This window comes from Micropterus dolomieu, linkage group LG22 (assembly GCF_021292245.1).
Source record: "Micropterus dolomieu isolate WLL.071019.BEF.003 ecotype Adirondacks linkage group LG22, ASM2129224v1, whole genome shotgun sequence".
Classification (NCBI taxonomy): Eukaryota; Metazoa; Chordata; class Actinopteri; order Centrarchiformes; family Centrarchidae; genus Micropterus; species Micropterus dolomieu.
The window spans coordinates 27,269,262-27,282,230 of NC_060171.1; the positions used below are offsets into that span (position 1 = coordinate 27,269,262).

Here is a 12,969-nt window from a genome sequence, read left to right on the forward strand (position 1 = left end):
ACCTTTGTGCCACTCGGAGAGCGAGATAGGGAGCGACACATGTAGCCGTTAAACACACACAGTGGCTCAGGGGCTGACGCCACCAGCGGAGCCAAGGGAAAGACTTGAAAGATACGGCCTATAAATTACAGTCCAACACCTCAGTTTCCCAAAAGGATCAGATTATTGCAGCCTGATCCAGAGTGGTGGGGAGGATGGTGCACATTCATGTGTGGTGCTGTAATGAAGCTACTTGTCTGCCAGGGGAACCACTGTGGTGGGCCCCGCTCATTTGTCTCAATCACTGATCACCAAGAGGATCAGACAGTTTGGGTGTGTGCATGTGTTTTCTCTGCATGTATATTTTAACGTGTCATTTTCTCTGATCATTTGTGATCAGATGTTTCTGCTTTCTGTCGCTACATCTGCAGCTTCTCGTCCCATCTGACACGTGTGTGATTTCTTTATTAAGCTTTTAATCCTGAGGCAGATCGTTCAGTGTTTATTATTAGTGACAGCAGATAGGTGAGCATCTGATGCAGTTGCAACAGGAGGGAAACCCTCTGTGATTGTTAAAGTAATCTTGTTCTCATCTCTTCTCTGTACGCTTTAACATCCTATGTACCATCTGTTAGCATCTGCGGGAGAGATAGGGAAACAAGGGCAACAGTAGCACCACTTAGTGCACACATGTTTGCATGAGAGGGCTGGTATATGCTCAGGTGTTCACTAAGCTTGGTGTCTGGGTTTATTTTTAATGACTTGGGTTATTTTGGGAACGACATGGTTAACTTTGTTTTATTTTTTTGCATACCTCTCCGTCTGCTTTTCTTTTGTTGATTATTGGGAGTGGTTTGTGAATCATAGATTAAACAAGATTTGTGTGAATGGCCTGACTTATTGGGTTATTCTGTGGCTCAATCAGTCTGCGTGCAGGGCACTGTTTTTAATAAATTGTGTGTGATGAGATTAGTTGATTTTCTGATTAGTGTGATTGTTCGAATGCCTGTAAACTTTTTGGATAAGCCCAGCCATGAGATCTCTTTGACCTCAAGTACAGTGTGTTTTAGTCTGAGCATGTTGTGATTCCAGGTGGAAGTCCTCAGGATGTTGATCCTCCCAAAGCACCAACAGACACAATTTTCAAACAATCTGGAGAGGGGTTTTTTTGTGCAAAAATGTAGTTATTGTCTTGACGTACACCACCTCTCCTGAGAAGTCCTTGCATTCTGTACCAAGGACTCCAGTGGATTAACAATGCCTTTGTTCTTGGTGTGCGCAGTGAAAGAAAGGAGAGAAATAGGCTGGAACTGTGGTGTGGTATCAGCAAGCAGCTGTTGTATGAGTGACAAAGTCAAGGGCTAGTGATATGAACATGGGAAAATCCTGGAGGAGCTGGAGGGGAAGAGGCAGCAGCAGCAGCTGAACCACTCTGCACTGAGGCAGCCTTCACTGTTGCTATTAAGTGGAGAAAACAGTGTGAGAAACAGAAAAGAAAGCAGTTTATTCTATGTTAGGGCAAGGAAATATTGACATTAATTAGCAGCCAGTGCTCCAACTCCACCTCTCTATCTGGCTTATTTGGCCCCAGATTTAATGACCGCATGAAATGTTGTTGGTGGAGTTAAAAAGACGGGGTCAAGCATGTGAAACAGGGGAGGGATGGAAGCGGGGAGTAAGGCAGGGATGAAGAATGGGGTGGAGGGGTAGAAGAAACGTAAATGAATACCAGACGGCTTGTTTCTTGTGTTAACTGAAGGTTCGGCCAGAGCTACCAGATCTTTTTGTTCCAGTGACTCACCTTCCACAACACTCACTCTGTGGAGAGGCTCATCTGTCACTCAGCGAGCTGTCACTAGCGTCTGTGATGGATTGTGACGTAGTACAAGGCTGCTTTTAGTTATTAATGATGCTTTCACTTGGTATTTTCAGGTCTCCTGAAAAGCTGATTGTGTATAAAAAGATGGACACCGTCTTTGCCAAGAGTGTAACGGAAAAAATGTTACTATAGTTAGAGGTTTGGACCTTTTGTCCTGGAGCAAAGCGCAACAAATGATTGAGGTCTGTTTTCCCATAGGCACTTGCACCTGCAGCATGGCGAAAACCAAAGAGTGTAACACAGTAGCAGGACCGACATAGACAAACACGTTACTTTGTCTCCTTGCTTTAGAAGAGAAGGCATGGCTGGAAGCAGCCGCTCGTTTGATGACAGTATTACATTTTCAAATTCTCAGACGAGGGAACTTTAGTCATGAGGAGGAGACTGAAAACATTTCCCTGAACAACTATACTTTTGAGTAAGGCCCTGAAGTCCTCACTGAACTGCCCCACTTATTAATTGGCCACAGAGGCTTTTATAGTTCATGCATTGTCTTTGGTGGCAATCTCCATAACGCCAGGCGGCAGTACAGACAGATTATGAGGTGAAGCAGCAATAAGAAGAGTGTTTACCTGAAGAATACACCAGGCACGGTGGCACACTCTATCACACATGTTGAGGGAATTATTGAGTTTTTGGTTGATAAGGAGACAAGATGGAGGCAAGATGAAGTGGTCTGTCTGCTCAGTACATGCATGTTGTTTCTCAAGAACACTGAGTCAATCAGCAAAATATAATGTTTGAACATTTTAAGTTTAACAGACAGATGAGACACATTATCTCGTACAAACTTCGTTTCAACATAAAAGCTAACAGAGTAAGAGCCACAGTGCCATTAATTGCACCATGAGCACCCACCTCAGCCGGTGTGTCAATCTTAAACAAGGCGTTACGCTGCCTGCATCTGTTCTTCTGTTAGTTTAACGTTGTTAGCTAAATTATTATCATATTCACTGTAGAGTTTGTAATCCTCGCTGCCATTGAAGGCAGTTTAATACTTTAAAACCATTGCAGCCCCATGCAGCGGATGCATTTTGACCAGAAGATGTGAAAGGTGTCTACCTGAGTTCAATTACTGCTTTACAACGGAGAGGGCTTTCACTTCTCCCTGGCATCGTGCAGTCAACATCTTGTCCCATAGACGTCAGAAGACAACAATTAAGACTTTGTTCTTAATTGACTTTTTTTTTTTTTTTGCTCCCCCTTGTTTCTTTTCCAGCTAATGAGATAAGGGCATGTCTCAAAGAATTCGGGAGGACATGTTTGCATAAAGAATTTCTGAGGGAGTCTGAGGGAAGTCTGCAGGGCGAAACCTCAATGCCAAAGCTGCATTGTTGTAACATCAGTCATGGAGGGGAATCAGAGAAATCCCACAGGTGGTTAGTGGAGATGTCAGGGACAAGCTTCACACCACTTCTGGAAACACTCACATCATACAGTATCAAAACAGGGGCAATGCTCCCAACACTGCAGGAGGTAAAAACTTAAGATTCCGTCATTTTGATTGGCAGAATATGTATTAATCCAACTGATTGCTGGACAGAAATTTGTACGTAATTTTTTAGAATCAGCTGTAAAATTCTAGTCACATATTCACACGTTCACCACTTAATCATGATCTGAACTTTTCAGAAGCCAGATGACAATTGTTTGACTTCCTTTTCTGTAAGAGTGGACACCTGTTTTTGGGACAAATAGACTTGCTTCCGTCCCGGATGTGATGGCGAAACATTCCGTGTTTGATTAATCTTATTGGTGTCTTAACATCATTGCATGCCGAAATCTCAAAAAGTAATTTTGAGTGTTTCAGTTTGTTCTGCATGTAACTAGATTTAGATGAATCCTGGCATGCATGGCCATTTAAAATTCTGTTTACCGCAAAAACACAGTTTGTAACCATTTAAAATTAAACTGTGAAAAGTCACAACACTTGCTGATGTTTGTGTTTAACGACTCATACACTTTGTATTTCATGGATCAGTGAGATGCAGCAGAAGGCAACGAAGCATTGTAGGACACAAGGCGCGCAAAAAATGTTTCTACATGTCTGCGTTTTACCAATAAACTGTTGATTGTTGAACTGACTGCTGATGTTTCAGACAGTTCAGTTGGAGAAAGGTTTTTCCAGTGAAGTTTTGCATGAAGTCTGGTGTTTTTTTTATCGTGGATGAGTAAGTTTTCTCTGTATTGTTGTTGTTTGACACACACATCTGCAATTACTCAACCACAGAAAAGTGCATCAAAAATGGGGAAATGTAGGCATGATAAACAAATTCTATGTATGTATGAGTGATGTTGTTTCCATGTGAATTAAATGGGGATTCATCAGCAGCCGTCACACATTAGATCAGTTCAGAAGCATGTAGAGCATCTGAAAGCTATTTTTGATTTTTGGATTTTTATTACAGGTCATGGCATTTGTTATAAAGCTGCCCACAGAAACCATGATTGGAGTGTGTTGCTGCTGTTGGATGTTGCTCTGTGAGATGTCTCCATGTTCCTCTGTGTCCTGCTTTTAGTTCACCCAGCAGGAAATGACCTGAAAGGGTTAGTTAGCAGATGAATTCCAAAAAAGTCTTGAAGCAGAAAGGGAGGAGGCTGTTAGATGTTCGTGTCAGGGCTGTTGCAGACATCTTACCTGCTGCTTGATTGTCGGTATTAACTATTTTCTTGTTGAACTGCTTCCCTTTGTTACACTGTGAGCACCCCTCTATTATAAATGATAAGGAGGCATGTTTTTCAGTAATTAATTACACTCATGAATTACACTGAATTTGTTTGTCTTCCTCTGATTTCCACCTTCATAAGCATTACTCCGTGACTGTTCTATTTTTTTATTCGATAGTAATCCAATTTATATGTTCATAGAATCTAAACAAAACAGAAATCAAGCAGATTTGTTATCCAGGAAATTAAGAAACGAGCACATTTGAATTTTAAAAGTGAAATGTTTTGTTTTATTCATGTCGTTTTCTCACAAATAATTAAATCTCTGATTTAATTTCAGTAAATACGTCAGTTCTAACAGTAATCTGTTATAGTTAGAGTGTTTAAACCTTTATCAAAAATCTTCCAAAAATTATTCTGTGAATGAATGATGATAAAAATTAGGATAATATATATATAAACAGTTTAAACACAGATATATAAACAATTAATACATAATTCAAAGACACAGGTGGAATTTCCCATAAATCCACCAAAATTTCTGTGCTACCTCAAATGTATTAAATATTTCTGCTTCTTCAAATGCTTAAAAGAAACGTGATGGAAAGTTTAAACATTACAGATCCTGATAACATACTAGTAATCTTTTAATTTAATTAAATTTTATGAAGAGGTCTATTTCCTGCATGGCAGTTGCTGACCTGCTAATGCAGGTGTGTTGTTTTTAGATTGTCTTTTAGGTATTTTCTTTTCACATACCTGAAGAAATAGTATCTGTTTAAAGTATTTTGGCCACAGTTCTGAAAAGCTCTTTTGAAAAGAAATTCTTCATAGTACATTCTTCCTTGTTTTAGTTTCACTTTTAGGCTGATGGGGCATGAAAAACCTGAAAACTTGCCTTACTTGATGATTGTTCTTTTCAGGTATATTTTTTTGCATTTAGTGTGTATAAAATGATAGCATAAAAATGCACTACATGTGTGCATTATTTTGGGGGGATATAAATTATATAAAATGAAGGGTTGCTGTTCCACATTGCTTAGAAAGTACAGCCTTTAAGGTGGCTTACAAATTCACAGAAAATGCACTTTACACATTTCATTTAAAAGGCAGAGCTGCTTTATTTGTCACCCTGTGTGTTTTGCTTCCAAACAAACACACTCAGACCTGAGCTGCTGTCATTTCACTACTGTTTCTGCTTCGATAGGAGACTGCCAAATTCCCCTCCGACACTTTTCTTGTCTCATGTGGGACACTTACTCAGCGTCAGGAATCGCATGTTGATGTCGGTAAAAAGAGAAGAAGAAAACGCAGAGCCTCTCTCATCATCGGCAGACACCCCGGGGCGTTGCCAGCTCTTCAATGGTCGTTGTAACGGTGATTTAAACTGTGAAAGGTGCGGTGATGATGAGTCACCGGTCGATCCTCACTGCAAAAAGTGGCCACCCTTGCTCTTTTAATCACGTCTTTAAATGTTATTTTTAATCAAAACAAAGCGGAGAAAATCCACATGTAGAGCTAAATAATTTTGCTTGTTTTTAAGCCACTAATTTCGGGAGGGGGGGGTTCTTTTCAGGAGTCATCTGTCACTTAAACAAAGCATGATGAAAGCAGATCCCTCCACTGCTTTCCAGAAAATATGACTTTTAAGCTGCATACTAGTGGACTTATCCAATGCTCTCTGTAAACATTTAGTAAAGAAAAAACTCAAAAACTTCAAAACTCAATACTGTATAAATTAATTTGACCCGACGTATATTTCTTGCAGTGTGCCGCGCAAGAGTTTCATTATTCAAACTTCATTATAAATTGACTCTCCCCCTCCCAGTATACATTTGAGTGTATAGTGTCATAACTTTGTAACATGTCTAACTTATGGGGTGTGTTCCGATTTTATTCTGATATGGTAATTGAATGCTTCCGGGGACAAAATGCGCTGCTGCTTCTGATCTCACTCATAAGAGCCGCTGGCGTCACTGTTCCGCTGCAGAAGGAGCTGCAGAAAGAAAAAAAAAACGTATTGACAAGTATGTTAATACAGTAGTATGTCTTATGTGTTTGAAAAAGTGCAATGAACCTCGTTTAATACTTTCTTGATTATATTATCAGCGTTTTTTAAAAAAGATTTTACTTGATGAAACAAGCAACTTAAAACTTTGAATTGGCATGAATTTTAAATTTTAAATGCACGCTTTAAATTACTCCCTTGCCTGTAACAAAGCAAACGTGACCATTGCTGTCATCAGCCTGTGGTTAAATGCCAGAGTATGGTGGCTCTGATGTGCGTAATTGCGCATCCTGGTGAGCTGGAGGCAGCTGATGGAGCTGGACGTGGAGGAGGATTTGGAGCATCTGCCTCTCCACCGCAGCAACACGTTTGATTCTGTTTGGCTCCTTTAAAATTCTGTTAAGTAGTCCATTTTATCAGAAACAGCACATCTCTTGGGAAATTTAATTTCAGCCTTCTGTGCATCCAAGTACAACCATGATCTTTGTAAGTGTAGCCTATACTTGTCAAGAGTGGATTACACGTGTTGGTGCCTTAAGGAACTGAAAACTTTACATTTTAATACTTAATCGAACATATTATAGAGTGTTGAAATTATTATAATTTCAGTGTAAAGAATCTACCACAAAGGATGAAATAATAAGTTTTTTCTTCCTACAAAATTCTAACTTTCATTAATTTTCTTGATTTAGGAGTCTTTGTGTTGATTTCAGAGGGGTGATCTCATTCTACCTTGTTTCAAGTTACAAACACTTGTTTCTAGAAATGTCATCAGCTATCCAGTATGCACTGAGAGAGATGATGTGTCGCTCCCGTCGCAAAGTCTTTCTGTGTTCTATGTTTAACTCTGTAAATGAGACTAACTGATGAAGATTAAGTCTTTTCTGACCTAACATAAATTCATTAAACTTCAATCCTACATGATGCCACTCAAGACACTCTGATGTGCATGTCAGAAATGCTGTTTAAGCTGCAGCGACACCCTTTAAGGGGTGAGACTGATAAATGACCACAGCAGTGGAAGGAGGAGAGAGAGGGAGGAAGGTGTAGAAGAAGTCTGCCCAGTAACAATCGCACAGCCTCGGTCGAGCGCTGAGGAACTATTGGCTATGCAAATATACAGGGAGGAGGAAACAACTAAGACTGGGAAAAAAAAACTTTAAAGAGACATTTCCCCCACTTTTCACACAAGCATGCCTATATAGCCAACAAGCTTCGGATGGAAATTAACAGCTCTGAGGACTTTACAGTCCCCAATCTTCCCCTGACGCACTGAAGTCTCGTTTCATTCAAGGCTCAGTCTTTGAAGTTGACTAAGAATAGGAGGGGGATTAACATATTTACCCATGCAGATTCTCTTTGTGACTGTATGTGAGGCTAAATCATTTGGCAGTCATTTTTTAATTATCTGCTCAATGACTTACATTCTCAGCTTCGTTTCCACCTGCTTGTTTTTCCATGTAAATTATTACAGAAGCCCGATGGAGAAAAAATTGTGATTTATGACAGGAATTGTTAAATTGGTTGATATTATTGGGGTTGAGCAAAGCCAGTGACTCTCATCTTTGTGTTATCTTTAACAGAAGATTATGCAAAAAAAAAAAAATAGAAAAAAATCCAACGCTGCCTCAAATTTCCTAGAAAGCTATCATAAACCACAAACAGTTTGCGGCTGCAATAAAAAAGTTGTTCGTATAAGATTGTGTGTGTGTGTGTGTGTGTGTGTGTGTGTGTGTGTGTGTGTGTGTGTGTGTGTGTGTGAGTGTGAGAGTGGGTAGGTCTGTCCTATGCGCGTGTCCAAGCGCGCACACGCCTCTGTAAGTTAGCACGCCGGGTTTAGCCACATACATAGGCTACAGTATCTATGCGTCATGCTCTGCACGGAGGTTCAATGAGTCCATATGACAAAGCTGGCAGACAAGTTGCTATAAGAAGGAAGCAACACGAATTGGTCGGTTTGGATTTTGTTTCTTTATAATCCAAACTCATATTCAGATTACTTTCACAAGGGGGCACTTGCTGTACCTTAGCAAGTAAAGTTGGTTACTTGTAGGCGTTTTTAATGCTGAAAATGTGCGTAATAATAATGCAACAATCAATAAGACATTTATTTATATTGTGTCAAATGACAATATTATTATGTACCTCACTAACTGTCATCATAAGACAATAAAGCACCACAATAAAGACATACATCTATTAAAACGCAGAAAGCATCTATTTTACCTGAAAGCACCATGTTGGAAGTAAGTATTAATCAGTCACATACTTTTATATATCCAGAGAATTTATGTAATTGGTTTATTTCAGCCTAAATCAGTCGGTAAATGCGACTAAAGGTGGTTAAAATCGAGTTTCGATGCATTCATTCTGCACCTTTCATTGCATTATTGTGCGTCTACCTTTCAGCATTTTAAATTTTGAAATGCAACAAGTTTACAGAAAGTTCTTTCGCATGTCAGGATAGAAGAAAGGGACTGGAGTGAAGCATGTTGCGTCTGGTCTATACAGAGGTAATGTGAATTGCGTCAGTGGCGCATGTAGGGCAGGCTTGAAATGCGCCTGATCTGCCCAGGCGGATGAAAGTAGAGGCGCACTGTGGGGAGAGAGGAAAAAGTTCTCAACAAGGAGAGGCAGGACTACTCTTACTGAGCCCCTGCAGTCTCGCTTTTTATGCCTCTAAAATACTTTCCCTGCCATCCTTTTGCATTTTTGCTCTTCAACACCGCTTTTACGATTCCGAGAGAGAAATCCTACTTTTTTGCTTAAGTGAAAGCAGCAGCACCATGGAGCTGCTCTGCCTCGAAATGGACACCATCATACGAGCTCGTCCCGATCCGAACCTCCTGTACGATGACAGAGTCCTGCAGAGCTTGTTGACCATAGAAGAGAGGTTTCTACCCCAATATTCCTATTTCAAAGGCGTCCAGAAAGATATTCAGCCGTTTATGAGGAGGATGGTCGCTACTTGGATGTTGGAGGTATACCGAAACACCGAGTGCTGACAAGTCTTATTATTTCCGTGCTCGACTTTAAAACCTCCTGATTTGTTTCATTACTGCTCTACTGGGCGCTGTTTGCAATTTTTGGACAGTAGATAAGACGCGTTGCTCTCATTTCCGACTGCTTAGTCCTCATATTAAGCAAATGTGTCGTTTTCTGTCGTTTCTTGCCGTTTTTAAAGTCCGGTCATGAAGACTGTTTATGAAACTTCGAGCGGTGATATACATGTGACAGCAGAGAATTTCTTTTATAGCCTATGCCTCGCATGTTGTCAGTACAAGCTACCCATTGATTCTTTAATGTTATTATTTTAGATAGCCTGAATATTTCCATGCACACGTATGCACTCCCCAATGCAATGGCCAGCGCTGTTCTATCGCCATGTTGGTTTTTACAGGAGCGCTTGTGCTTTTAAGAGGACTTTACAGTGTCATAAACGCAATAACAGCGGTTAAAACCCATCGGCAATGACAGAGGAGGGTCTTGGGTGTCCGCTGAATATAGAAATGATCACAAAAAGCGTTGCGAACATTTTAGGTATCTATTTTAAATGTCGGAAGGGGCGAGGGCCTTATCTGTTCTTTTGGTCTTCTCCCCGTCGCAATGCCTTACTCTGGAATTATGTTCGATTTTTGACACTTCGTCAAATATTTCTGCTCGACATCCACCTGTAAACAATCTCGAGCCTTCGATCTTTATTTTCATGTACATATTGTCTGGGTCCGACCCGCTGGAGATTTTTAATTAATTTTTGAAATAAATATATCGGTTCGGCGGTGACGCACAACAGACCAGCCTCTTGCTACTCGCCTTTTATTTTGACATTTTATTCATATTTACGGTGCGTGGATTTGGATATGAATTGTCGGGTATGGCGTGGAAGACCCCCCTGAACATTATGATGCGAAGAAAATCGGTCTAGACAATTTATTTATATTTTTAATTATTTTATGAAAATATGACGAATGAAAAAAAAGTGTTTCCGTGTGCTGCGCTGTCGGGGTGTTTTTTGGCTCGGCTGATTGTGACTTGAATTCATTTCTTAGTGAATGAACTGCAGGAATGCGACTCTATTGACACTATGTGTCTGAGACTCATTTCAGTCTTTGTAAAATTATCTATTTCGAATTAATTTATGATGTCGCAACCGATTAGGGCTGGGCGCATATTCTTGGCTGGCCCCCAACTATGTGTGTCATTGAATTTATATGTGCTCTTTATGTGATTTCGACTTTTGTTTCGTGATGTCATAAAAGTTTTATACACATTTCAAGTGCTGTAAAATAAGTCAGGTTTCTGCAGGGTGGGTTACTGATCCCAAATTCTGAACATTGCTGCATTGTCTGTTGTGTCTTTATTCAGGTTTGTGAGGAGCAGAAGTGCGAGGAAGAAGTTTTTCCCTTGGCCATGAACTACTTAGACAGATTTTTAGCCGTGGTACCCACCAAAAAGTGTAACCTGCAGCTGCTGGGAGCAGTGTGCATGTTTCTTGCATCCAAATTGAAAGAGACTCGTCCATTAACCGCAGAGAAGCTTTGCATCTACACAGATAACTCCATCAGACCACAAGAGCTGCTGGTAAGAAACATTTCACAAAATTCAGAGGATTCATCCCGTCATCATCAGCTGGTCATGATATATTGTTGTCTTTTTTCCTACATCATGTTTGCTTATGGTTTTATATCACTTGCTTTAAGGTATTCATTTATTCAAATATGTTCATTTTAGTCACTGAGCTCAAAACATCACATACTAAACACAGGCGCTGTTTACATTTCACTCAATCTTTTGTCCAGTCTCCACTTTGGACTCTGTCGTCATCAAAAGGTGCATTAAAAGCAAAAGCCTCACAGTAAATTCTTCCACAAGGGCTCTCTTTACTGTACAGGACCCTCAGGGCTTTACAGTATCCAATCCAGTCTGTGTAATGGTCTCCATCGCCATCTAGTGGCAAATATTTGCACGGAGCAACGAGGTCAGCTTGAACTCCAGCCAAAGTTTTGACTCTGTTCCTGTCAGCTAGAGAGGGAGAGACACAGAGAAATTCAAGTTTGCCTTTTACAGCTTAGCTTTCATCCAAAAATAACCACGGATGCACACATTTCTGATATTATGTCATGCTGCACTGTTTCTTGACTCTCACACATTTCAACGCAGAAGTGTAGCTTACAGTCACAATTATACATGTAACTGGTGACGCAGGGTGGAGTGTGTGTCATTTGGAGTGAAAAATTGTCATTCCTCTGTGTCCTACATTTGATAAGGCCTATTTGGCCTGATAATACCGGCTGCCTTCACCAGCACAAACCAATTAATTAACTCAGTTTCACATCAGATAAGTGTTTCCCCACTGCTCTGTGGTGCTACATAAACATTCCTCAGTAAACAACAGCCAATCCCACCCATGTTGTGAAAGAGGCCACATATTATGATTCCGACGTGGCTGATGGTTGTAGACCTGCCTCGCTGCCTGACTGGCGGCTCTACTCACTGAGCTGATTTCTGCAGTATATTCGATTTCCTGACAAGCTGCTGTTGGTTTCTGATCATTTTCTGGAATGTAATTCTGCCTGGGAATATTGTGTCAGATTGAATTTCCCCTCTCTTCAGCGAGGGCTTCAGTGGTCAGCATATTATGGTTCTAAGTTTGACAAGTAAACAGACAGCATTAGAAAGATACAGTGCTGTACTGTTGGCGTCCTACCTTTATGTTCAGTCTGAAGACAAAGCCCTCAGTCCTTGAACTGGTTTGCTGGGGCCTCATCTCACTGTTTCTGTATAAGGCAGTATTTTGGCTTACATGCAGATACAGGAAACGGAGATCAGCTGCTCAGGGCATGTGATCGTTTTTGTCCTCGTCTTTGGTAACAATTTCTTGTAAAGAGAACCGCAATGTTACAAAGAAGGTGTGACCAGAGGAAGGCAGTAGCAGAAGGAAGTGGGTGCCTGACTGCCTGCCACTCTGTCAGCATAGAGTCTATGTTGCAAGGTTTGCCATATAGTCCCCGCTGTAGGCCTGAATTTTGCTCACTTTAGAGCAGCCTCAGTCAAAAAACCACTGCTGGTCATTGTGATTTGCAAATGATCACATCATTGAATCTTTGAGATACTGGTTACACATCCCCAAGCTAGCACAGGAAGATACATTTAAATCGGAGGTTTATTTTCTCATTTCCTCCCACATGAGTAACTGTGGGTATTAACAGAGTCTTTGGTTTTAAAAAAGCCCTTTTCTCCCCGCTGTCCATGTCCACTGGCATCTAGGAGATCAGAACATTACAAGGCTGAAAAAGGTCACTTTGATTAGAAAACGGCAGGCTGGTAGCATGGTCAGTGGCAGCCATGTTGAATTGTGCCATGACTGAGTCCATGTGGTCTCTCTCTCGCTCTCTCTCTCTCTCTCTCTCTCTCTCTCTCTCTCTCTGTCTGTGAA

The 12,969-nt window shown here is 40.7% G+C and overlaps 1 protein-coding gene and 1 long non-coding RNA gene across 4 annotated transcripts in view; one reads left to right on the forward strand and one right to left on the reverse strand.

Annotated features, from left to right (window-relative positions):
• ccnd2a (cyclin D2, a) overlaps positions 1 to 12,969 on the forward strand; it is a 173,118-nt gene that overhangs the window by 139,224 nt on the left and 20,925 nt on the right. The window contains exons 1-2 of one of the 3 annotated variants that reach the window (XM_046036439.1): positions 9,113 to 9,514; positions 10,899 to 11,114. In XM_046036439.1, coding sequence (XP_045892395.1) covers positions 9,113 to 9,514; positions 10,899 to 11,114 — 618 coding nt within the window. Of the gene's footprint in view, positions 1 to 9,112; positions 9,515 to 10,050; positions 10,074 to 10,898; positions 11,115 to 12,969 lie in introns of those variants that run through there. The other 2 variants (XM_046036441.1, XM_046036440.1) reach the window with 2 other exon arrangements.
• On the reverse strand, positions 11,224 to 12,867 carry LOC123961245. Its single transcript, XR_006822691.1, has 2 exons — positions 12,241 to 12,867; positions 11,224 to 11,555 (listed from the first exon to the last, which is right to left on the reverse strand). It is a non-coding gene; the product is annotated as an uncharacterized LOC123961245 (long non-coding RNA).